This window comes from Copadichromis virginalis, linkage group LG10 (assembly GCF_057382275.1).
Source record: "Copadichromis virginalis isolate Kocher_CV1m ecotype Utaka linkage group LG10, C_Virginalis_male_GT1.1, whole genome shotgun sequence".
Lineage (NCBI taxonomy): Eukaryota > Metazoa > Chordata > Actinopteri > Cichliformes > Cichlidae > Copadichromis > Copadichromis virginalis.
The window spans coordinates 30,700,613-30,727,091 of record NC_140627.1 but is presented as its reverse complement, the minus strand read 5'-3'; the positions used below and the strand labels follow the sequence as shown (position 1 = coordinate 30,727,091).

Genomic DNA, 26,479 nt, shown 5'->3' with positions numbered 1-26,479 from the left:
GTGATTTTTAAATTGATATACAAATTGTCATGACCAGTGACCACTGATCAGTAGTCACGAGTACCATTCACAGAGAGTTGGCTGCAATCACACCATTGTAGGATGGTGAAAGATGTACCCTTTGGCCCCCTCCTCGATTCAGAGATGGTCTTTCCCTTTTCACGTAAATGGCCTCCTTGACTGTCCGCTCAAACCAGCGTTCCTCCCTGTCCAGGATGTGCACATCCTCACCACTGAAAGAGTGTCCACTGCCCTGTAGATGTAAATAGACTGCAGAGTCCTGGCCTGACGAGGTAGCTCTTCTGTGTTCTGCTATCCGCTTAGCCAGAGGTAGTTTGGTTTCCTCGATGTATAAAACACGGTTTACAATTTGCATATTAATTATCATGACACTGACCTCACAGTGCATTGCTAGTCAGTGGGCTGGTTTCAGTCATTATGCAAATGTAGTTTATAAGGTTGGAAACCTGCAGTCAGCAGAGACTGAAGAAGTCACATGGATGAGTGACGAAACGTTTTCCTACTGAAACCGCTACGTCCAGATCAACAGAATCAACCTTTTGTGATTTCCTTACCTGGATGATTGAGCATAGTTGTTAACAAAATTCTAACGATACCATCTGAATGTCACAGATATTTAGACTCATCAGACCAGGCAACATTTTTCATCTTCTGCTGCTGTGTTGTGCCTTTCGGGATGCTTTGCAAACCTTTGTTGTGATGAGTAGTTAGTCACGTTACTGTTGCCTCCCAATCAGCTTGTAGCAGTCTGGCCTTTTCCTCTGTCTGATATCAACAAGGCATTTACCCCTGCTTTTTCAGACCATTCTCTGTAAAGTCTAGACACGGTTTTGAGTTAAAATCCCAGTGGATCAGTAGTTTCTGAAATAGTCTGACAGCAGCAACCATATCATTCACCTTCAGAGTGACTTAAATCACCTTTTGTCTCCATTTTACTGTGCGCAGAATGCTGCTACTATGTGATTGGGCGATCAAATATTTGCAGTGATGAGCAGTGAGTAAACAGTGAGTGTATGTTTTATGGATACTCACTGATGCAATCCTGCGGACCACCAAGCGTCTTTGTCTTTCCTTTGCCTTATTCCCCCCCTTCCTTTAGCACTCCAGCATGAAGGCAGTTTATAGCTTAAGCAACTATTTTATTCAGACCCACAGTGGAGTGAAGATTACTTATTTACTTTTTTGTGTGTTTCTTTAGAGATTAGTCTGGATTAGAAACTGAGCCTACAGCTTAGCTGCTTCTAGCACAGGCTATAAGGGGTGAATCAAAGATTAAGCAAAATCCTTTGACATAATGATTAATATGTAAAGCTTGAACTTTTAATTGCATTCCTCTCCCTCATTTCCTGTCATTTAGCTACTGTCTGGTTGTTGTAAAGCCATAAACATGATTAAAAACATTATTTAAAAAAATATGTATGAGGTTACTCCGCTGTTTTTCATCTATATCAGGGGTCAGCAACCTTTAACACCCAAAGAGCCATTTGGACGCGATTTCCACGCAAAAGAAAACACTGGGAGCCGCAAATACTTTTTGACATCTAAAATGAAGATAACACTGTATATATTGTTTTTTTACCTTTATGCTTTGTGTAAACAATTAAGGTGTGTTGCTTAAATCCATGAAGTACAGAGAAAATTACATTTTATTTATGTAATTAACACATTTTGAACTCTTAAAGAAATATAACAAAAGGAAAGACACCCAGCTGAACTAAAATAATCCATGTAGGAAACAAAAACTGTTGTGAGCCGCCACCCTTATATCGCCTTTGGGCTTTTGGAGCCTTGACTTGACTTTTAAAAAAATGATTGGGAATAATTAGCACAGACGTTAAGGCGCCTTGTCGCCTTAACGTCTGTGTTATCTATGCTGTTGTGTTGGTATGTATTGGGCTGTGCGCTTTAACACCGGCTGTATATATACCGGCTGTAAATATGCTCTCTCTGTATAGAGAGAGCATATTTCTCCTGTTTTGGCTTCCCTTCACTGGTTTCCTGTTAAATCCAGAATTGAATTCAAAATCCTGCTCCTCACATACAAGGTCTTAAATAATCAGGCCCCATCTTATCTTAAAGACCTTGTAGTACCATATCACCCTATTAGAGCACTTCGCTCTCGCTCTGCAGGCCTACTTGTTGTTCCTAGAGTATTTAAAAGTAGAATGGGAGGCAGAGCCTTCAGTTTTCAGGCCGCTCTTCTGTGGAACCAGCTTCCAGTTTGGATTCGGGAGACAGACACTATCTCTACTTTTAAGATTAGGCTTAAAAATGTCCTTTTTGCTAAAGCATATAGTTAGGGCTGGACCAGGTGACCCTGAATCCTCCCTTAGTTATGCTGCAATAGACGTAGGCTGCCGGGGATTCCCATGATGCATTGAGTTTTTCCTTTCCAGTCACCTTTCTCACTTACTATGTGTTAATAGACCTCTCTGCATTGAATCATATCTGTTATTAACCTCTGTCTCTCTTCCACAGCATGTCTTCTATCCTGTCTTCCTTCTCTCACCCCAAGCAGTCGCAGCAGATGGCCCCGCCCCTCCCTGAGCCTGGTTCTGCTGGAGGTTTCTTCCTGTTAAAAGGGAGTTTTTCCTTCCCACTGTCGCCAAAGTGCTTGCTCATCGGGGGTCATATGATTGTTGGGTTTTTCTCTGTATCTATGAAGCGCCTTGAGGCGACTTTTGTTGTGATTTGGAGCTATCTAAATAAAATTGAATTGAATTGAATTGAATATACATACAGCAACCGTGTGTGAAAAGTAGTCAATAAAGAGATGCTGAAAAGCATGTTCATGGAAACATCGTCGGGTCTGCCGTGATATGTTTACAACGGGACTTCTGCTCCTGAACCTCTGCGCACAGCGTCTGCAAATCGGGGCTGTACGAAGTCACTTTCATCTTTACGCAGAACTGTAAGCTGTCGTCTGTGAGGCGTGAGCGGTGTTTGTTTTTAACATAGTTCACGGTGGAGAACAGCTGCTGACATAATGTGGATCCGAACATCCAGAATTGTCTTACCTGGGGTTGAAAGTCTCGATAAATGCACGGCGTTTCGGTGGGTATATCGGCTTCCGCAAGTGTGACGCTTATTTTGAGCGATCAAAAAAAATAATAGAATATAATTTTATATTTATATTTCAATATCACAATAATCTTCCAGTTTAGAACTACAAGTTAAAAAAGTACTAACAGAAATAAAATACACTTCAGCTACTTACTTAAAAAAAAAAAAAATTATTTTCCCAAACCACGCAGAGCCGCACTAAAAGGACTAAAGAGCCGCATGCGGCTCCGGAGCCACAGGTTGCCGACCCCTGATCTATATGAAAACGCAGACTTACCGAGCTCCGGCAGAGAAGCAGTTGTTGCGGTTTGGATGGAGGCAGAAGAGCGAGGCCACGCAGTAAACACAGCACAACAACATGGACAGCAGGCGCCTCTTTAAAGACATCTTCAGTCTGGCAAAACACAGAAGCAACAGGTAACACTTGAAAACTTGGCATTCACCTCCAATATGCTGTTTACACACGGGGTTAAAAATTGCAACAAAAAAAGTAACATTATTATTATTATTACATTATAAAGTGTTTCTTCTTTAGAGACTCTAAGCTTGTAAAACCTGTTCAAATATCTAATCTTGAATGCTACATTCTATAATTCATTCACGTATTACGGGTTTTACGGAAGCCCCAAATGCAATTTCATTGTTCTCTGACAATGACAATAAATAAATAAATAAATAAAAATAAATAAATAAATATTAAATGATGGAGGGAGTGTGAAAAAATATATGTGACAAATGTTATATCATGAGCTTAATGCAGGAATTCAAAGTCTACTGAAGGTCACACTGTTGTGTATTAGCCCAAAATCCCCTGTCCTCCATCATCCTGACAGCATCACTCACACAACACCATCCTAACCTTAAGAGTTGTTCTCAGAAGAAATCTTTACTGACAGACTGATATTCCAAAATTTAGAAAATCCTTGCTTTGGTTGAAAACAAAAAAAACTCTGAAACTCCTTCAAATCAAACCCCAGATGGAGAAAATCCCTCGCTGTGACTGTAGGAGTATAAACACAATCAGAGCTCCCTGGGCGGGAGGGCTGCTGGGCACTGGGCACAATTACTGCTGACCCACGCTTTGTTTTTGAACGGTCCTGAAAGGTCTAGCAGGAGTGAATAACATTCTCACATTGTGTGTGTGTTGGAGCTATTTTAGTGTGTTGAGAGGGAGGGTTGCATGTGATAAAAGAGAGATTCTTTCCCCTCAGGTTGCTGTGGACTAAGCTAGTTGAACCTGTGTCCTGCTGGTGTGGGCTCACAGACGAGGTGTGACAGCAATCAGGCTGGACTGACATATTCAAATCAGGTTTTGCAGAGTACATATAAATAGTTTTACAGGACTCCTGTCCTGATCTCTCTGTTAGCTTCATTTGTCATGTATAACATGAGACTGTTCACACTGGACATATGGAAGTTGTAAGATGATGATTTTAGAATCACTGATTTGTCGGCCTTGGAAGTATCAACAGAGGCTTTTGAGGATAACAAAACAGTATAGACCCAGTGATTGTGTCACATTAGGAACTCTGCACTGCTATTGGTTCTCTGTTCTGATCCTGCAGGAGGTTTGCAACTGTGTCTACGGGCTCTTATGTCTGTCACATGTACTTAGTGTAAATATGCGCTCATCTGTGAAGAGAACAAGGTGCCAGTGGCACACCTGCCAGTTCTGGTGTTCTCTGGTTGATGCCAGACAAGCTGCTCACAGACCAGTATGATGCAAAGGTCCCGCTAAAGGATGCTGGGACCACAAGCCAAGCTTATGCAGTTAGTTTCCTACAGTTTGGTTAGAAACATTCCCATGAGTAGCCCACTGCCGGTCATTTTGTAGGCCTCTGACAGTGTGCCTATGTTCTTCCTTGCACATAAGAGCAGATATGGGTCTAGGCCTAGCCTTGTTGCCTTGTGTATTTATTGTTTGAGTCTCCCCTTTCTCTTTGTTTTTACTGTGTATGCCCTTGTTCTGTCTTCCTTGATCCCACAATTTAATTCTTTCTTGCCCCATTCCCATCTTTTTCTTAGACTTTGTTTATTTTCTCTTTTGTCATCAATAACGTGCTTTTTTCATTAAAACTGTCTGAAACTCATTGCCTGCTATACAATGACGAGGCCACAAGCAAAAAGCAAAATTAGAAAGAAAAAAAAATCACTAGGAATAAGAAAAGAGCAATGGTCTTTGGTCACTGCTTGTGAAACCATTCCCCCTTTTGGGGGTTGGCTTCTTGTTGCTTCTGTGGCACACCTGTCATTAATTTCATTTACATTAAAAGCAGGTGAAGTGGATTCATACTTGTTTATGCTCCCTAGCTGGACAGATCCCTTTATCCCTGAAGCTTAACCAAACATTAATTTTCATCTTCCTGGATATGAATGTCAGCATGCAAATGTAACATGCAATAGATAAAACAGGAGCTTCAATAAAGAGGCCACAACAGATTGTAGGTTAACTGATTATAATTAATAAAATGTATATTAAACACTTAACTTTCTTATTTCTTAAGAGTTATCAAAGTCCTTTGTTTTCCAGCCAGAACTCCAATAAACCAAAACTAATAATCTGCAGAATGAAGCCCAGCAGCAGTCTTCACACCTGCTGGCAATCAACCTACTTCTCAGTTTGTGCCTCTTATCTGATTGGCTGTTGCCTCCTGTCCGGTTCCCAGTTTTCCCAAGTCACAGCAACATTTTCCTGTTAGCAGAAAACACAGGGTACTCATCAGTATAAAAGGAATTTGATTAGTTTTGCAAAAACCATAAACAAAATCTGACTTGAAAAGTCTTTGGTGCTAAAGTTGTAAAAAATTGCAAGAAAAAGTAATAAAAATAGTTTGAAGTGTTACAAGACAGGCTGAATGTAAAACTCTGTACTAAAAATTTCATTGCAATCTATCCAACAGTCACCTTGTTGTAGTCTAGACCGAAGGGGTGGATGGATCAGCTGATGTAAATATTTCATTGCATGCACGGTACCCCCCTTCATCCCACACCCCAAAAACATGCATGGCCCTTGGTGGACAAACAAAGAAGCAAATACTTGCATACTAGCAAATACTGCACAGTTGTGAAAAATAAACTATGGAGTCACTTTTTTTATTTTGATGTTTTCCCTCTCTAAAAACTCTGTTGAGTAAGGTGAAAGCTCAAGTGGGGTGCTGTTTCTGGTGACTGATAATATGTCAGTAATTGTTTTTTTGTTTTGTTTTGTTTGCATAAGGAGACAAGATTTATTCCATCCATATATTCTGGCACTGTCAGGGTTGGTTGAAGGAGGACTCAAATGCATGACTTTCTGAATGGAAAAACCGTGTTTACCATGAAAAGAAACTATGAAACAGTGCCAATAATCCACAGTGCATGCGTTCCTAATCTGGATGCCATGATTCTTCTCGTTGATACGTGGTGATGCTTTGTCCTCCTTGGTGCCTATGTACAACAGTGTGCTGCTCCCACCACACATTTCCGCAATCTACCTAGAAACAAGAGATGCCGCAGTGAGTACAGTCCCATCCACCGGCTGACAAAAAACACTCTAACCAATGCAGCTTAGTAAGGCATTTATGGAGACAGATAGGGGAGAAGAAGAAGAAGTAAAACCTGAACGTATCATGGAACAGGCTGTGCTAGTTTATCATCATGACACTGTGACTTGTTTTTCATTAAACATTATTTGTTTATATGTATAAATCTATGACTCTTTGAATCTTGGGAACAAAAGTACCATAAGATCACCCCATAAGGAGGAGATTGGACTGAATGAATGTGAAAATAAATTTGCCTAACTTAACATTTAAGTTGCACTAATAAATTTTCAATAAACAAAATGACTAATGAATGTGATTTGGACATATCATTGTACACTGAACCTTTCTATCCAGTCTTTCTATATATCTAAAAGCTCCTGCAAATTCTGATGCTAACTGCAAGTCTGCAGCTGAGTCACTTACACCTCTCGTCTCCAGAACTTTTAATGTGTACAGTGCCTGCTTTCAAAATCACTGCATTGTGAAAAATGAAGCATTATTTAATGAAAACTCTCATCAGCACATCTGAAAATGTAGACTTTTATATATATATATGTATATATATGTGAGTCACACTGAACTCAGCTGCAAACTTAAAAGTGATAACTTCTACACTTCTACACTCAAAAATATGATTCTGCACCCTCAATAAACATGCAGCAATAACTTTGATTAAACACAGCTGAAATATATAAAATCTAACGTTAATATATTTAAAAATAATAATAATCATTAAGGAAATGTGCCTTTTTGGCAGTACTTTATTAAAAACATGAAGCCTGTTACACATTAAGCATGGGTAACAGGTAAACAGACTATGAAGCTAATCATTACCATATTTTGATAAGATTTGATCGCATTATAGTGATATTTTTCTTCAGCTGGATATAGCTGCCATTTGCAGGTTTTAGAAGCTGGTGTGATGCCAGGTACTGTTTGAAGTGTGTGCAGAGAGAAAGCATCATTAGTCTGATCTATTTGTGTGTGAATCCTAGTGGAAAATTGTCCCATCAAGCCAGATGTCTCTCCTGGGGACTCTGGAGCCAAAATAGGATGCTAGCCAGCAGGGTTGGAGTTCAACTAAGCCCATTCAGCACTGCACATTAGCTGCTTCTGCTTTTAATGTTACCGCGTCACAGGTAATGATCAACAGAAAAAAACAACAGCTTAATTCTTAACACAAAAGTCTGAAAATGTGTCTCTTTTCAGCTCCGCTGTCACACGTCCCCGTGTTATTGCACTTCTGGACACTCAAACAATAAACCTGCAGTCCACAGGGCAAAATTTGCTTGGATACATGTGGTGATAATATGCTATCACAGTACTCTGAAATGTAATATAATGTATGCTGCTGGCTTTTTTATGGAGGAGCAAACTGGATGAATCAACATAATCCAAACCATTGTTTTGCTTACATTTTAACTGAAAAGTAAATATCTACTTTATGTGGTTTGTTTTGTTTTATTAATGTTGCTCACAGTTAATTTCCACATGTGCATCCTTTTACTCTCTGTAACACTATCACCAAAAGGGAAAAACACCCCAGGTGCTCAGCAAAACAACACATTCATTTATTAAAATAGGAAAGATATTTACCATTTTATGTGGTAGAAAGTTTCATTATAAATATGTTAGGAATATTAGCATTTTTACATACCTATGATATCTATAGTTACAGTTAAATTGTTCAAATTTATGGGAACTTTTAAGGGTCTGTTTTAGGTGGAAGCTCGTTTCCTCTGCCAAAAAAACCCCAACCTTGTTTTTGTTTTTTGCACCTCATTTTTCCCTCAATATTGTCAAAATTATCTACACTGATTTACAGATGTTAAGCCCAAAATTTGTCTGGTAGATGCCCCAATAAATGTTTTCTTTTCCACCCATGAAAAGTTTCCATACTTTAAGATTTTGTTTCTGAAAAAGCGCTGTAGCAAAATAATAGTTATTTGATGTAACTCCAGTTCCGGCATGTGCTACAAAATGTAGCTGTTTGCTGTCACCAGAGGGCAGTGCCAAAAATATGTGCAACAACCAGTAATGTGTGTTCCTCTTGTTCATGTTTGGAAGTCATAGGCAGAGAACATCTGTATGAAACCAAGTCTTAGAAACTCTCTGCTTTTGGCAAGTGATTGAGCATTTAATTTAATTCCATTGTATTAGTTATTTAGGTTGGCACCAAGTCTGGCTCCACTCCTCCAATAACCACAAGTAATAGTGAGCAATAGTACTAATACCCGAGCCAACAAATTTACAGAAGTACAGAAGTTTTATACCTTAGCTTAGCTTTGACAAATGTGCTTCACAAGTAGCGATAAGGTGGGAAAGCACAGTTACTAGGATGTGTGTTTTTCCTTTAGTTGTTTTTTGCTATAAATAGTGATATATATAGTTTAAAGTTGAGTTAAAAGACTGTATTACACAGCCTCTTCTTACATGTTTCTCACAGTCGAACTAAAAAGCTAAATCTTATTTGGTGGTTTACTATTATTAGTTACTCACCCACTGTAAATGATTTATGTCTTCCCTAAAAGGAAGCTTTAGTGCTAACCTGCCCTAGTTAAAAAAAAACAACCCTCTCGATTAAAGATGATAAATACAATAAAGTGATTATGAAAGTAGGAATCTTCCGGCATGGAAGAGAGAGAATGAGAGAAGAGGGGAAAGCTGGGACAAGGTTCAACCACAAAGAGGCAACAGCAGCAGCGGATGAGCAGTGAAGGGGATATATGTGCTCTCTACGATGGTGTGTGTGTGTGTCTGCAGACTGTGTGTGAGAGGGGAGGGGATAAGAGAGACCTGCTGATATTGTTGCATTTCTGTCCTCCTTCCATTAGTTGAAAGGATTTTAAGGATACAGCCGAGTTTGCCGAGATCCAATGGATGCTTTTCAGAACAAGCTAACTCTCTTAAAGTTCTTTACTGCAAGCTAGATTCATTTAATGGGGAATTGTTGAGAAGATTCTTCTGCTTGCGGTGATTGAACGCACGCTTCTTCAGTTTAGTCACATTTTTAGCCACTGGACTGAGTACTGTGATATCTGATGTTTCATTTGGTACGTTAAACAGCCTAAAAAAAGTTCAAAACTTGTTTTTAAGGATCTTTGCGAATTTTTTTTTTTTTTGCTAGATTCACGTTTTGTGTTTTGACGTACAATGACTGTAAGAGTTAAATCTCTGATTGTGATCACAACAATATTGGCCCATTGCAGCTATACACTGGCTTTGTGAATTTAACCGGACAAGCATACGTCTTAGCGCCTTTTAGGATGACTCCTGACAACATAGGCTCCAACCAACCCACAGTGACCTCCTTTGACCACTCCCCTTGGGTGATGGGTATGATGCTCAGCGTCGCCTCTTCCCTCATCATCTCCACAAACCTGCTCGTGGCAGCTGCTTTACTTAAGCTACTCCTCAAGAAGTGTAGCCAGAGCTGGTGCTTTGTCCTCAACTTGGCACTCGCTGACAGTCTGGTTGGCGTAGCCATCACTGGCCTGGCCACAGAAGACCTCAGCAGGAATGTCAGTCTTGCTGATCGTCCCTCAAACACTACGCCTTCCACTGGCCAGGACAAGACCCGCTGCCTGCTGCGAATGGCATTTGTGATATCACCCTGCATAGCATCCATCATGTCCATGTTTCTCATCTCACTGGACCGCTATGCTGCCATCAAGATACCCCTGCGATACTCGCTGCTGTCTGGGAAGGGGACGGCAGCTGGAGCCTTGCTGGTTCTGTGGATCATTTCACTCACCATGGGATTCATGCCAGGTGAGAAACAGAAATGATCAATCAGTGTGTTGAAATATGCAGAGGACTGTGCTTTTATGTAATCTAAAGGCATATGTAAGAAGGGGCTATACAAGGTTTAGACTCTGGATTTGACCTAAGAGTTCAAATGCTCCTCTTTGAAATTTCTACCTGGAAAAGAAAAGGCCCAGATTTAGTCACTGCTCCAAAACTGTAAGTTCAAATTATATACCACTGGACTTTACGGATGAGAAACACAAATCACAAATTTACTTTGTATTCACCTCGAGAGTCCTCGAGGAAGGCTTTTTCAGGATGTTGCAGATCACATTGAGATTGCCTGTGTGCACTTTTGAGTGTGGCTTCCTTTTGACCGATACGTTTCTATCATATGAGTATTCAGGGTGTTTTACTCCCGTAATGAGAGGCCTACAAGCATGCACGGTAAAATTTGAACAGCTGCAGTCCAGTGAGACAGATCATGTAACTCCATTGTTTCATTCCTCTCCAATGGCAAATCTAATAAGTGGCCTCTTGCAAGTGTTCCATTCATCTAAACTGCAAAAGCAACAAAAACTGATGTCACTGCTTAATATGAAACTCTCAGTCCAAGCTTTTGTTTCTGCATGTTCTCCTCGTGTCTTCTTCTTCTTCGGGCCTTTATGGTCGCCACAGTGGATCATCTCTCTGAATGTCCTCCATCACTACATCCATGAGCCTCCTCTGAAGCCTCCTCCTCCTTTCCTCCTGCACCACTGACCTTTCCTTACCACCTTCTCTTCCCAGAATTTCTCCTTAGCAGTCCTTTGCACTTCCTGATTCATTAACTCCTCCATCCATCATCCACTCTTTCATTCATCAGAAACGAGCCTTCTATTTTCTCAACACACTCTCTTTACTTGTTAGCAAGTTTATCTCTATTCTTAACCACACTAACCTGTTACACGTCCTTTGCAGCTTGATGAATCTCTCCAGAGAATCAATGGAAGCCATTTTTTTCCTTCCTTGAGGTCAAGTCTCAACTCATTTAAGCCTTTTACTTTCTTTTTTCCACCACTCTCTTTGCTTCTAATTCACCTGGTCTCCTGCACACACAACAGCACCAGAGGCAGTTATTAATCCAAGTCCTGACCGATTTGTGGAAATCTCATTCTGAATGATTTGCATGCTTGATTTGACCAAGATCTTATGCCCGATGCTCTTCCTGACACAACCCTCCACATTTACCCTGGCATGGGATCGGCACTGGGATTACACTGGCTTGTGACCTGGTTGTTTGTACTCCTGGTGCGGTGCTAAGTACCTAATTTTTTAGTATGAGCCCTTAAATACTGTTTTTCTACCCATCTTTTAACACTGCTAGTGTTGTTTTGAACAGATAGCTTAAGGAATACCAATTAGATGAATGCCTAATTAAGGCCCTGGCTGGTGCGGACCTGCATGTAAGGGTTTGTACTGGCCAGATCAATCAACCTGATGCAAATACACAAAGTTAATGTGATGCAAAACCCTGCCAAAGGCTTTTACATTCTATTGCATTACATTCAGCCGGCCTACGTTTGGAGGTAATGCACCAAGAAATGCAATTATGTGCTGTTAAAGGGAGAAAAAAAAAGACTCAACAAATGTAGGCAATGCAGGGTTGAAGTATTTTTATAGAGGATACTTTTTCATAGAAAAAGTGCAGACTCATTGTACTGCACATATATTTTTCCCTTCAAAACAGTCACTATTTTCTTGGAGCCAGTGTAGTGTTGTCTCCAGGGTCAAGATACGCTGCAATACTATAAAAAGAAAGGAAATGAGTTATTACAGTCACCTTGTTATTTCTAAAATGTATGAAGTTTTTGCATTGTTTGATTTGTAATCTGAGCATATCAATATATAAAGAATATATTAAAAAAACACCTCATGTCCTCTTGTCCTCAGTTATGGTGCGGCAGCTGCAGGTGGAATCAAGCTATGATGGCTTCTGTGCCTTCTTCTCTGTGATTCACAATGTGGCCATCGTCATTTTCCTCAGCGTCGTCTTTTTCCCAGTGCTCGCCATCTTCATCTACATCTACCTGGATATCCTGAAGATCGCCAGCAACCACCAGAAGCAGATCTGCCGTGTCAGGCAAGCAAGCTCCTGGAACGGTGACCACCACAGGCAACATAGCCAGCATCAGCCTCACCATTCATATCTGAGGATCAGTTACTGGAGTCACGTCAAGGCCCTGAGGACGGTGGCGGTGCTCGTGGGCTGCTTCTTAGTCCTCTGGTGCCCCTTCTTTGTGGTGTCCATAGTGCACATTCTTTGTAAAAGCTGTGCTCTCAAAGCTGTGATTGAGAATCATATATGGCTGCTGGGACTCTCCAACTCACTAATCAACCCTATAGTGTATGCCATTTGGCAAAGGGAAGTGCGGCTGCAGTTGGTAGCCATGTTTTCCTGCATTACAGGCAGCTCATTGGCAGCCAGAGCAACTGTCACAGAGAGAGGCGACCCACAACCAAATGTGCAGACTCAAGCCTCTGCTTCTAGAAGAGACACACTAAACCCTGCACTCTTGCAACCAATCACCAATGATGAAGCTCATGCAGGACCACAAACGGCCACAACAAGTCTGTGAAATAAACTGGGAAACTCGAGATATACTACAAAAACACATGTGAATGATTCTCTGAGGGATAAAGCATTGATTAATAGGCTTTGTAACCCCTGAAGTACATTATTATTATTATTATCACTAAATATGATGCTTTTTTTAAGTACCATATTTGCACCTCAGGCTTCAATGTGATTTCACCCAATTCCTTCAAGCCTGACTACGAACAGGCCACGGAGCTAATAAAGTTCAAGTCAAAACTTTTGCTTTCTTTGTTTGTCTAATTTAATTATTTGAATTATGCTATAGTTCTGATGCATATTTGATCTGCTTAATCTGTATAATATTTTGGCAGGGAAAAAAATCACAAATATCATCTGACAGTAAAGGGGAAATCAGGTTTATTATGTCATCGGTTTTAACCATATATTTATTAGTTATGATAAATTATGAAAAACCAGGGTAATTCCTGAAATATTTAGGAGTGAGGCCAGTACTTCTCTTTGGTACTCCCTGTGCTGAATGACTGTAGGAGGGAGAAATGTGAGCACAACAACATTTATGTATAACTTGGATATTTATTCCGTTGCTCCATGTGAAACGAGGGGTCAGAGGTCAGTGATAGCAGGGGGCAGGAAGTTCAGTGCTTCAGTTCACAGACTTTGACGTGCACTCCTGATAAGTCTGGAGGGGTTCAGACCAGTCCCAAGATTAGAATGACTATAATTACCGAATATTTACGCCCTTTATGCCCACTTACTGCAAGCCTGATATTCCACAGAGACTCACAGAGGACATTGTCTGTGTACAGCCTGGAGAAATCCCACAAGGACGTGGGATGAGAAGCCTGTTAGAAAGTCAGTATAGAAGTCTCTGGAATCTCCTGGCTCTCTATAAATGACTTTGATGTCACACCGTGGTTTGTGGAGCCATGTTTTTACTTTGATAATTTCTGCCAACATCCATGTCAGTTTCTTTAGCCAGAAGTGTTCATATTTAGATGACGGGGTGGAGTGCTAAGTTATCAGACTAACTGATAATTTGTCAAAATGCTGATAAAATACTGGAATTTCACTCACAAACTCTGGAGCACATCACAGTGGTCTGGTTAGGTCCTGGGTTCAAATCCACCATGTAGCTGGGGCCCTTCTGTTTCGAGTTTGCATGCTTTCCTGTGCCTTAATAAGCTTCTTGAATTGGATGGGCAAAAGAAGGTGGATGGATGAAACTGCAGCACAGAAAACTACAGAGCAGACCTTAGTATTACACAAACAGTTGTCCCACAGGTAGGTCCTGGCAGGAGGGACATGTGTGCAGTAGCTAGCACTACCACCTCACAGCAAGAAGGTCCTGTTCTCCCTATATCGGTGTGGGTTCTTGTGGTGTACTCAGGCTTCCTTCCATCAACTGGCCCTTGATGTAAATGTGATTATGAATGGTTGTATGTCTCTGTTAGTTGGCCCTGTGATACAACCAAGGTCAAGAGGTCGACCAGTGATACAGTGTTTACACTTTACCTTTCACACAAAGCAGCTGTACCAAAAGGACATTAGCTTTTTACATCAAAACTTCACTACAGAACTTGGGATAACACAACAGTGTTGTGTAGTGGGGCTCAGGTGATCGATCCCAGTCTGTATGTCTCGGGCAAGATACTAACCACACGTTGCTCTCCGATGCATCCATCGGAGTATGAATATGTGTGAATGTTAGATAGGAAGCACTTAGAAACAGCGTAGAAAAAAGTTCTTGGGTGAATGTACAAGTTGAATGTACAGCACAAAAGCGCTATATAAGAACAGGTCCATTTACAACCAGAACATGTAGCAGTCTTCAGTTACAGTGACCACACAGTCAGTTAATGAGCTGAAGTGCTGCCACTGTTATTACACAAGTAGTGCAGTTAGCTCTTAAGTGATTATTAAACTGGCAACATTCACAAGAGTCTGAAGAATTCTCATCTTTTTAGGACCTAAATACTCTTAGTTGCTATAAAATCCTTTTAACCATCATTTTGATCATTTTACTGACAAAATCTTCAACTGGATAAAGATGGAAATTTCCAGATTTATCACAGGAAAAAACAAAATTGACAACCTTATCTTGCATTTAAAATTACAGCCTATGGCTTTAGATATGCAGCATCTCTTTGGTGAAAAGTAAACTGAAGTCATACGGATCATAAACAACATGCAGCTGCATGTCTGGAAACAGGCGGAACTGATAACGTTATCAATTCTCTCGGACACATTTTGTTTTCATCCTCTTTTATTACATCCATGTAATTTCAGCTGATGACTCTCAGATAGCCGATGAGCCGGCTGTTTTTCGGAGTAGCAGCTATTGCAAATGTAACATTTCATACCTGGATAACTGTTCAGTCATGGAGACTTCCTTGTCTACTTAAATCTTGAAATTACCGTCCACTTTACATGTCAGCAGTCTGTATCAACAAGGCAGTTACACCAGCAAATGTCAGAGATTTCAGCATGAGCTTAGATAGCTGACATTTACTTTAGACTGATAGGCTGCAGCATCTACATTAAGCATAATAAGCTCAGCTAAAAATCGGAACAAATATTTGTCATTACATCATGCTGCTCTGTGCCAGCATGGTCACTCAGATTACTTTTGCCGTAGACATCACTCATTATAGTTACAGTGAATGTTAAAAATGGTCATTGGTGGCTGACTCTGAGAGACTCTGTCAACGTCCTTTTTTAGTAGCTCTAAGGCCCAAATCTCAACTACCACAAACTTTAGTTCACCCTCCTTCTGTTCAAAACACATAAAATTCCCACTTTTTTAAGTTTTTGTTCTTTACATACCGAGTGTGTTTTTCAAATGCGAATTTATCGTGTTACGTACTTACACACCCAAACATGAACTTCTTGATGAAATAGGAATCTCCACATTCTTCCTTTTTTTGTTTAGACATTATGACCAACTTATAAGATAAGATAAGATAACCTTTATTAGTCCCACACGTGGGAAATTTGTTTTGACACAGCAGAAAGTGGACAGTGCAAAAGTTATATAGCAAAAATTTGAATACAATACAAATAATATACTGTACACAACTGTACAGAATAGAATGGAATAAAATAAAATACTATATACAGTAGAATAAAATAGAATAGAATATACAATAGGATAAAAATAGAATACAAATTCTATATACAACTGAGTAAAAATACTCTTTCTATATTATTATTATATTATTTATATTAATATAGCTCGATGACTTTATTTTTTGTCTTTTGAGGATGAAGTTGCTGCAAAAAAATGCAATCCTTTCAGTGTGTATACACACTGTAGTATGCAAGTTTGCATCTGAAAAACTCTGAAAAAACAACATTTTGTGTTGTTTTTTTCTTTAGACATTAACGTGATTTCACATGAGCAGAAAGTACTTTTACAAAAAGAATATTAATTAATCATATAAAACAGCAATTCTATACTGGGGACCTCTCCGGGGTTTACACAGATATTCTCCGCCCATTCCTGCAACCCTGAATGGGATCAGCAATCAGGGACAGAATAAATTTCGGACACATCAAATCTGAAATCTTTATTACAAACAGCTGACAAAAAAAAAAAATCAAAAACATGGAATTAAATACTGTGTGGATTATAACATCATGGTGGGATTATTTCAAACAGGAATGCTCTTTGAATCTATAAATACAGCTGAAAATTCAATTCAGAATTAAAAACCAAGCAATCAAATAATCTGCACTCTTTAGTTAGAGCCTGAGGTAGATGTTTAGTGCCTCTTTGTATGTTTGTGTGTGTGTGTGTGTGTGTACATGTTAAAAGATCTTTGTGAGGACAGAAAATTGGCATGCCACTGTACTTGTGAGGACGAACAGTCACTTATGGAGACAAAATGCCTGTTCACACAAGTTTGAAGGTATTTTTGAGGCTCAAAATGTGGTTAAAGTGTCAGGGTTACTATTAGGTCATGGTTAGGTTTAGGCTACGGGTTATAGTATGGTATTCATTTTTGATGGTAAGGCTAGGGAAAGCATTATGCCAATGAGAGTGAGGACCTCTAAAGTCCTCCAAAGTAATCCGATTACTTTTTTAAAGTAACGGGTAAAGTAAGGGATTACTATTGCAAAAAAGTAATGAGATTACTGTTACTTTCCCGTAAGCACGCTGCATTACTGCATTACTAAACTGTCGTGATTTTGTTTGTTAGAGTGTCACATGACAATGATTTACGAGCGACATCCGTGGCAGCAACAGACGTGTGTAGATCAACAATGGATAATATGGAGTGCAGGAGAGAGTTTGACCATGCAGCATTTAAAGCATGGACGTACTTACATTACTTTAAGTTTTATTCCGTAAAAAGTGACAAAAACATTAGCGTCTGCTGTACAGTCTGTGTGGGAAGAAAGCTACTTTCCACAGCAAAAACTTGAACTTCAAATCTGAGCAAGCACCGAGCACGCTGCCACGGGAACGTGAAATTCACAGAGAAACCCCCGGATCCTCCCACTGACGTGACACTGGTCCTCACTAAGATATGAAAACATTTGTGCGTGTGTGTGTATGCATGCATTAGCTAGCTGCACTGCTGCTGCCTCTACGTCCTCAGTGGGCTGAAGAACGGGTGCCACAGTGCCTCCTCCAGGGTGATCCGTCTGGACACATCATATTCCAACATGCAGCTGAGCAGATCGAACAACTGCCTCTCCTCCTCGTTCTGCGTCTGCATGTACAGCTGAGAGACAGAAATAATCAGATTTCCTACAGCTACCAGTCCCAGCTCACAGCTGAAGCTGACTGGTTGATGTGAGTGCCGGGTACCTTGAGAGGTCGACAGTGTTTCCTGATGTATTCATCGTCCCAGTTCAGACACTCGCTGTGCACATAATGCTTCTTCCTACACAGATTACATGCACAGTGTTTATATTCAGTTGCAGACAAAAACACTCTGTCAACACACACAACACACTACTTCAAATTACACCTGGAGCTGAGGAGAGCATATTCACAAAAGAGATCATGGATAAGCTCTATATCACCATTTGGAGACCCTTGCTGCTAAATTTCATTTTCCTGCAGATGCACAATCTTTTTAATCAAAGTGTTATTTTATATATTTTTTGTTCTTTGTGCACAGTTCCTTGGACAGTTCTTTAGAAAAATGCTGCATATAAGAGTTGTTTATTGGCACATGCACAGTGTCTGTTTGCACAAATGAAATGCAGCATTTCTGCCATGTTTAATATGATTTCTTTTGGATTTCACTGAAAGTGTCTCTGTCATCATCTGCATCTGTGGGTGCAAATATGCATTCATTTGCAGACTATGGGGAAATTCAGCTGAACTTTGTGCTATATGAAAAGTTACATTCAGAGTATTCACCTCAGTGTTCAGGTGTATGTAATGAAGTGCTCTTTCAGTATGCAGTGCAGGCTGAGTGCAGGAGTGCCAGTTAAGGCACTCCTGCACTTAACTGGGACTCAATTAGGGATGCTTTTATGCAGCCTCCATGGGTACGAACGACCTATGAGACCCTGAGAATGGTGCAGAAAACCCTTTGGGAAGGATCTTTGTAGGGGCAATGCATAATTAGACTGCTCTATGAGCCCTTTTGTCTAGTCATGGTTTCATGCCATGTTCTCAAATGTCCTTAGTTATCATTTGTTGCTCTTCTTTATTCGCTCTCCTATTATTAGTTCTGTGTTTTCTCTTGTAAGTTGTAAGTATGACTTTTCAACAACCACAGTCCTCCAGCTTCTTGATTTCATTTGTCTTTGACATCAAAATACAAGAACAATTGATTCACACGTGTGTGTGTGTGTGTGTGTGTGTGTGTGTGTGTGTGTGTGTGTGTGTGTGTGTGTGTGTGTGTGTGTGTGTGTGTGGCTATTTGTGTAGCTACCTGGTCTGTTTGAGCAGATGTGGAGGGACCGGTCCGAGGACTTTCTCCATCATGGCCAGATGTTCTTTACTGTCATGGGTCTGAAACAAAACCAGCAGTTATACTACTGTGTGTGCGTGCACGTGTGTGTGTCTGTGTGCGTGCACGTGTGTGTGTCTGTGTGTGTGTGTGTACCAGGAAGAGTGCGCGTCCTAGGTAAAACTCCATCATGACACAGCCCAGACTCCAAACGTCACATGACTGGTTCCAGCCCAGACCTGAAATGTAGATAACTGAGCTTAATTCTCTGAGTGTTCATGTAGGAGTGTGTGTGCATGTGTCAGTTGTTTGTGTACCAAGTATGACTTCTGGAGCTCGGTAGTAACGCGTTGAAACCAGGGATTCATGGGGTTCGTGGTCAAATGTGGCATTGCCAAAGTCCACAACCTTCACATCAAGACTCCTCAGCCTCTTCTCCTTACACTCCTGACATAAAAATGGACGCATACACACAAACAGGAACACACACACACACACTCTCTAGTAAACATCCTTCATCACATAGCAAACCTTAAAATAAAACCATGACGTGATATTGCACTCTTACCAAGTCCTCATTATACTCCAGGTCATAGTCAGAGCGCACAAACAGGATGTTCTCTGGCTTCAGGTCTGTGTGGGTCAGTTTGTTACGGTGCAGAACTGCAAAACACACAAAAATACACAATACAATTGTGCATGAAATCAACAATTTTTTAAACTGAGCAACACAGTGTTCGACTGTCCCTGTAGAAGGCAAAAAAACCCTTTTTTTTTTAATGAATCAGTAATTTTGCCTGTTTGTCAGCTACTGTTGATCAAAATAGTGGCAGACAAGCTAACAGGGTTACGCTTTGTTACACTACATTAGTTTTGATTTCTCTCCTAAAATGATGTAAAAACCCACAAACAATAAAAAAGTCTTTAGAAACTAAGAGATGTTTCAGTCCCAAGATTGCCAACGTAAACAGTCACCTACAACGCCCAGTCTCACAGAAGTAAACACCCGACTCACAGCACACAGCTTTGAAGATCTGGAAGGCCATGCGTCTAATCTGCTCCACGCTGAACGGCAGGAACTCATTCTGTCGGAGAAACTCAAAGATACTGAGGCCGAGCAGCTCGAACACGATGCAGACGTGGCCTTCATGCTCGAACCAGTCCAGCATCCTCACGCAGGCGCTGTCAGAAGACACGATAAATCACTTTAATAACGCAATCGCTGGAGATTAGAATGAGAAATGAATGCAAACAGCAATAACACAGCTATTCTTTCCTGCAGCCCATCAGTTAAACAAGAAGAAAAAAGATTTAACTGAATGCTGTCAAGGAAAAATGTAACCCCCTGGATTTCATGTAAGCTACACTTACAATCTGTTATCATCATCCAGGCAGTTGATTTCCTCCAGCACAGCGATCTCAGACCTCGCTACTTCACAGAAACACTCAATGTTCCTCACTATCTTCACAGCTACGTGCTCATCTCTGTTGAACAGACACACGACATGCAGAGGTGTATATGAGGTTTAAAGCTGATATGGACCTCTGAATGTTGAAAACAAAAAAAAACATATAATCTCGAAGCACTAGAAATACCCAGCAATTCCAAGGATTTTTCAGCATGCGTGCTTACTTCTCTCTGTCTATACACTTCACTACTTTTCCAAATGCTCCTTCTCCAAGTGCAGAGACAACTTCATCTGGAAAGGACAGACAGATATTTATTTGGATCACCAGTGCAGTCCAGAGCAGAGCACTTTTAAAACACTCTAAAACACACTTCCTGCAGCTTCTGACTTGTCACAAACACATTTGAAAAGTCAACTAGTCGCTTTCCTTTCATTCTTCTTCCACAGCCAGACGATTGTGTGATGCTTCCAAATTATGGCATAAGGTTCAGTTCAAGTTTAATCACAAACCATTTGGTTAATTTTCAGTAATGCATTCCAGCAAATTAAAAAGTGAAAGGTTTAGCATCCTGGACTAAGTGCCTGAGAGTACATTTATTGTACAAAAGAGGAATTGAATTAAATAATAAGCCAGTTCCTCTGTACCAGTGAAAGTAGTCAGGTGATCACGGTAACAGGAAACTATTTCTAGAGTTGCTATTCTGGTGTCAGTTGCCCTTTTAGAAGAAAAAAAGCATAAGGGGAAAGGGGGGGGGGAATGTGATAAGTACATCTTTCTTTCATCACGAGGCCGATGTGGTAGGCCAGGTGGCCCTCTTCATCATCCTCACAGCTCTTTCCCCTCTGACCCTCCTCCACTTCATCATCATTGGCGCTGCCAGCGTTGTCATCAGCCTGAGCGTTGGTTGTGTTTCAGTCAGATATATGGATAAGAAGCAAAAGAGAAAAACAGAGTGTCAATTTGAAAAATGTCCATTTTTTCATAGAATTTAATTCCAATAATGGGATAGTTTGAAATCATAAAAGACTCAGTTCTGTCCTTTTTTATATATTAAGATAAAATCATAGAAGTGTTGAGAAGCCATTAGATTATATAAGAAATGTCTAGCAAGCTAAAGTTTTCCAAACAGCAATTTAATTGCCGATGTTCTGGGATGTGTTCCCATTCAAAATAAGACGAAAGTTCAACTACAAAAATATATTTTATATACAGATCCTATTTCATCGACTGAATCACAGTGGATTATTTGGGGTAATCATATTACACAAGACCCTGCTGTTGCCATATTAGATGATGCTCCTAGTTTTGATGGGTTACTCATTCACACCTGTTATTTTTCATCTGAATTAGCAACAAATAATATAATGTAATGCACTGTATATAATGTAATTAATTAACTAATGTTAATGTACTTAACAATAAGGAAAAAAAGCCTCAGGCAAACTTAGGGGGACTGAGCAGAAAGAAGATTATCCAACCAAGTTATGAGTTTCTGAGGTGGTGCGGTGGATGCACTGGTTGAAACTTCCAGTCTTTGTATCCGTTTGTAGATCAGGTTTGGAGTCATCGCCATCTACCAAAGGACAGAGAGAGAAAGACTTCAAAACAGTTCCAGGAAACACAGACAATAATTAACCTGTATGAGGATCACAGTAACAGATATTATTAAAGGCCAAAACCTAAGAGGAAATAGCGTTACCTCTCCAGTACTCGGAGTTGTCATCCTTTCTGCCCATTGCAGTGTTATCAACACTCTACCTGACTCAGGCCTCTTCTCCACACTCTGGTAGTGTCTGCAAATGTAAGGAGAACTTATTTTCAAAAAAGGCTTTGTGAAAGCTTTAAAAAGCAAAAAGGACATTTCGCATTTAGCTTCACAGACTAAGGAGTGAATCGCACACTTTAGCATTAAACTTTACACACACGTGTGAGGCAGCGTTATCGTACTAGAATTTAGGAATGACAGGTGCCAAACAAACCGGTACAAACATTATCGATACAAATATAGAAATTCTTTACTGGCACATTATCAGCATTTTAAGCTTAGGATCTTTTACTCTTACATGAGGCCAGTACAAATTCCCACGAGGCAGTGGGAATGTAATCTTGCACTCATGTAATATATATGTTATTTATGCATATTTATATTCATGATTTTATGAACTGTTTTTATTTATGTAAAATGGTTAACGGCAGCAGTGGAAACTTGAGTGATGTAGCTTTTATTAAAAAACCAAAAATCTCTGGTACTTTGAATAGACTACTTTGTTCGTGAATATAGATTAACATTTATATCACCAAAGTAGCGAACAACATTAAAAATGCTTTCCATGAGTAGAATATAACACAGACAACATGCTTTTCTGTGCTGGTAAACATAAAGTGCTTCTAAAAATAGTCAGGAGCATTATAATTTACTGTTGCTGCACCTGAATGAGAAATTTCACTCCTAAGAGTGAAGTGGAGAAACTCTTCTCTGTTTTTTGGAATAATATAGTTGCTCTCCGTGCTATACCTCATATTCTTAACTTTAAGAACATGAGGTATAGCACACAGTCTCAAGGGTTTTGGTTCTTTATCACTGACCTTTTAGAAAACCCTATATTAGGATGTTCTGTGCAGAAGGTGAAGTTAGGGATGTGTAGGTAGCATGATAGCATAATGGTCCATGGGAGATTGTGACCAGCTGTTTAAACATATAAACTGAAAGACAAATCCTTCATGCTTGTCAAAATATGCAGTTTCTTAGTCAACTAAGAGTAGTAGAAGCCCCAAGCTTATTCAGTCACTCAGAATAAGTGAAACTTCTAATAGTCAAAACTACTGCAGTGTGTTTTTGAACTGCGTCATGAAATAACTGCATTTTGGTTTCGCATATGAGACGTTGAGGAGTTTTGCTCTTGAGGGGCTTTTAGGTGTTCCTTTGCAGGGTTCTCTTCCTCCCTCCTGAGACATAGATCTGTCTCTCTGTGCCCGTCTGGGTCGGCTGTCTCTGATCGACTGTAAATCAGCAGTGAGGATGGCTCACTCTCACTGACAACATGTAGGACCGTTGTCATTCACTTAAGAATATCCAACACTCACTCACCAGCCACTACCAGGAGCACAGAGTACGCCACTCCTAATTACTGATAGGCAGAATAAGAAACCAATACAGCTGAAGGATAGGGCCCAGTAAAAGTGCAGCCACCAAGACATGATCTATTTAAAACATGCTGGTTTACATAAAGGCAATGCCAGTCATTTGTGCCTGTAGTCATCTGTATAGGGATTGATTATTTTTGGCTAGGCAGTGATTTTATTATTACCCAATTGCTTATTTTCTCTAACAAAACTAATTTAACTCTATTTTTGGACATGAAAAACAAAATCTTCTTCTTAGAAGATCTTCTCTTACTGCTCCAAACAAAATTCACTGCCTAAATTTTAAATCTAGAACAAAGTACAAGGTGTTCCTGATCGGATGTGCTGACAGTGTGGGTCTTGTTTTAGCCATATGCCACATTTTTACAAGCTAGGAAAGGATTTCAAATTATATTGCGCACATTTTGATGTTAAAAAATTTGGACAATAACTTAACCCTGACCGAATATGGTTAACACCTGATGTTAGGAGGTCAACCATGGAGGCCTCAGACTGACAACACCGTTGGGTTATGAGGTGCAAATAACACTTCTTGAAACACAATAACTTCCTAACAAAACACAATGGCAAAATATTTTTTTAAAAGCTTTTTTGTTTTTGAGTTATTATCTTGAAGTGTTCTTGTGCAAATACAAACTGGGGAAAGGAAATGCTGTTTGGATTAAAATCAGGTCAGAGTTATGGTACCTTGTTACTGTAAGTAAAAGGGAAGCTACTTCCTTCAGGAATGATTAAAAGAAACAGCTGTTGACTGGATATAAATCAGGAGGCAGTCAGCAGTCTGAAGATTTAAGATCTCTGCAGAGGGCTGCTTTGTGACATCAGCCTGCTTTCTTCTTTACTTCTAATAACAATTTCATAACCTCAAGAGTATTTGTCATTTGAAAATTACCATAAAATGCTCTCTGGACAACTGCTGAAACAGCCAAAGTTGCTAAAGTTGACTTTTACTGTGTTCCTTTAAGTTCTATTCCTTTGTACCCTTTTTCTATATTACGTAATAGGATAAATTTCAATCTGGATGGTTGAGATAGGTGAGTGACTGCTTTAATTGGAGGGGATTATTTAGTTCAGTTCAGTTGTAGTTTAACAGGTCATCTGATACAGCTGAAAATACACTTAGATGAAATCTAACAACAGCTCTAACTGTGCTCTGAAAGCTGTCCAGACCACAGAGCTCCAACAATCAGCACTGTGTCTGCTAACACACTGCTGCTGTGTACAGTCCATGCATGCGACACACTAAGAATACTGCAGGACAGAATGAGATTCTGTCTTTTCACACCACAGGTTAAATAAAGCAGCAAAGTGAAATGTCACAACACCATGGCTATGAAAAAAAGAAATAAAAATTCTGGTTGGCTGGTTAGCTTATTATTGTGCGTCATATAGAGTATTGCTAAAATGCTGGATGTTTATATTAAATGTGAACTAAGCTTCAATAATGAAAAAAGCTCAGACTTACATTGGCTCTAAATGCTCCTTCCAGACTGATTATTATTATCATTATCATTATTATTATTATCATTATTGGCTCTGTAAGCACAGGAAACCCACCCCCCTTCAAATCTGTTGTTTACAAAGAGCATCCAATCAGAATGAAGCTGGCTTATCTTAAAGGGGGTAAAAGGATAAACCATTCCAATGCCCAGTATAAGATACAAAAGGATTATTATTAACTGCAACTCATGCTGAGTTACTTCAGCAGAGTTCAGGAATAACTACATGTAAACAAGTTCAAATTCCAGTGTAACTGTGAAGAACCACATCTTACCTGGGTGCTAAGTACCAATGTACTGCTTCACTTATTCCAAGTTAAAAATAAAACCACTGCATCCAACTCTGTAAGTTATATTGATGTTTTTTTTTCTGTGCATTTATCCTTTTCACAGTAGTGGACATAGTTCTTATAATTTTCATTTTAAACATTTGGTGCACGGTTCATATTTTTTACTTGCATTGCAGCCTACTGCATATCTCCATCAGTTTATAAACAGAAAATATTTTATAGATTATTTTTATATTTTAAAAGTTGGTATTTTAAAAATTTTTTGCTTTTTTTTTTTCACCCCACGCCCCCATTGGATGTTTGTCACTGAAGCAATAAGAAAAATTCCTCGACTGTACAAACTCATTTAGCTATAAAAGTAACAATTTAAGAAAAAAAATCAAATCGAAATAAAATATAATAATATATATGATATAATAAGAACCATACATTATTGTTTGAAGTCAATAATAAACTACTTTAAAAAGCAACATTTGTAACAATTTGCAAAACAGTTAACTGGTTACAACAGATTTTGCAGTGTTTAGTGATAGTGATCTATCTGCTTACCTGTATTTGGAATTGAAGCTGTGGAGTCTTCTGCTTCTCTTCTATCTGCTTTTTGGGCTCTTGCAGGTCTGTTCAAGCAACTTATCGTCCTCTTCTTTAGCTTCCTTGGGCCACTATTCCACGCCCCACCAAAGCAACACAACCACTTGTTGTCACATGGCATAGCTGCCAAAGAAGGAATGGGAAAAATGGCGTCCGTGGTGCAATAAAATATTATGTCCTTCAGGAAACCAAGCCATGGACATTCCGGTATACTTCAAGGCAGTAAAATCCTCTGCCAGCTGTAATGAAAAAGGACACGGGGGCTGCTCCTGCCTCGACCCTTGGCCTCACCCCGTAAAGGCTCCTCTTTCATCCTTCAGGAGAAAACATAGTGTACTGTGTCTGAAACTGTGGATACAGGATGATGCAGGACATTAGGTGATGTACTCTATGAATGACATGGGGCACACGATCCACCAGCAAATCATACATAACTGTGGTTCCATGTAAGCACAGTGCCACATTAAGGCTTGGATCCACAAAACGTAAGCTATTACTCACTGATACTGTTTTAGAGCAGTATCTTTTATTTTCCGATCTTTAAATTAAATGTTGCAAAGCTAATATAACATAACAAATAATAATAATAATAATAATAAAGTCTAAATACAGCAAATAACAACAAAACATGTTGAAATGTAAGCATAGAACCAGAGTTATGTTTGATAACTACTACTTC

General features: G+C 39.7%; 2 protein-coding genes across 2 annotated transcripts; one reads left to right on the top strand and one right to left on the bottom strand.

The window, feature by feature from the left end:
* The first annotated feature begins 9,874 nt into the window (after positions 1-9,874).
* On the top strand, positions 9,875-12,973 carry gpr119 (G protein-coupled receptor 119). Its single transcript, XM_085471428.1, has 2 exons — positions 9,875-10,379; positions 12,288-12,973. The coding sequence occupies exons 1-2, from the start codon at positions 9,875-9,877 to the stop codon at positions 12,971-12,973; spliced, it is 1,191 nt and encodes a 396-aa protein (XP_085327554.1).
* Positions 12,974-16,502: 3,529 nt separating this feature from the next.
* Positions 16,503-25,886, bottom strand: LOC146700784 (dual specificity protein kinase CLK4-like). The gene is made up of 13 exons (XM_085471028.1): positions 25,759-25,886; positions 21,976-22,069; positions 21,755-21,849; positions 21,046-21,169; positions 20,500-20,566; positions 20,238-20,351; positions 19,882-20,048; positions 19,435-19,529; positions 19,184-19,313; positions 19,023-19,105; positions 18,849-18,928; positions 17,768-17,843; positions 16,503-17,681 (listed from the first exon to the last, which is right to left on the bottom strand). The coding sequence occupies exons 2-13, from the start codon at positions 22,010-22,012 to the stop codon at positions 17,544-17,546; spliced, it is 1,206 nt and encodes a 401-aa protein (XP_085327154.1). The 5' UTR covers positions 22,013-22,069; positions 25,759-25,886; the 3' UTR covers positions 16,503-17,543.
* Positions 25,887-26,479: the final 593 nt, after the last annotated feature.

Bases quoted from the DNA above. Each gene is read 5' to 3' on its own strand.
- gpr119 (XM_085471428.1), top strand. From the start codon at position 9,875: ATGACTCCTGACAACATAGGCTCCAACCAACCCACAGTGACCTCCTTT. The intron at 10,380-12,287 runs GTGAGAAACAGA...TCTTGTCCTCAG, and splicing joins CACCATGGGATTCATGCCAG to TTATGGTGCGGCAGCTGCAG.
- LOC146700784 (XM_085471028.1), bottom strand. From the start codon at position 22,012: ATGGGCAGAAAGGATGACAACTCCGAGTACTGGAGAG. The intron at 20,352-20,499 runs GTAAGCACGCAT...TCTGTTCAACAG, and splicing joins AAGTGTATAGACAGAGAGAA to AGATGAGCACGTAGCTGTGA. The intron at 17,844-18,848 runs GTAGCTACACAA...TAATCTGTGTAG, and splicing joins CATCTGCTCAAACAGACCAG to GAAGAAGCATTATGTGCACA.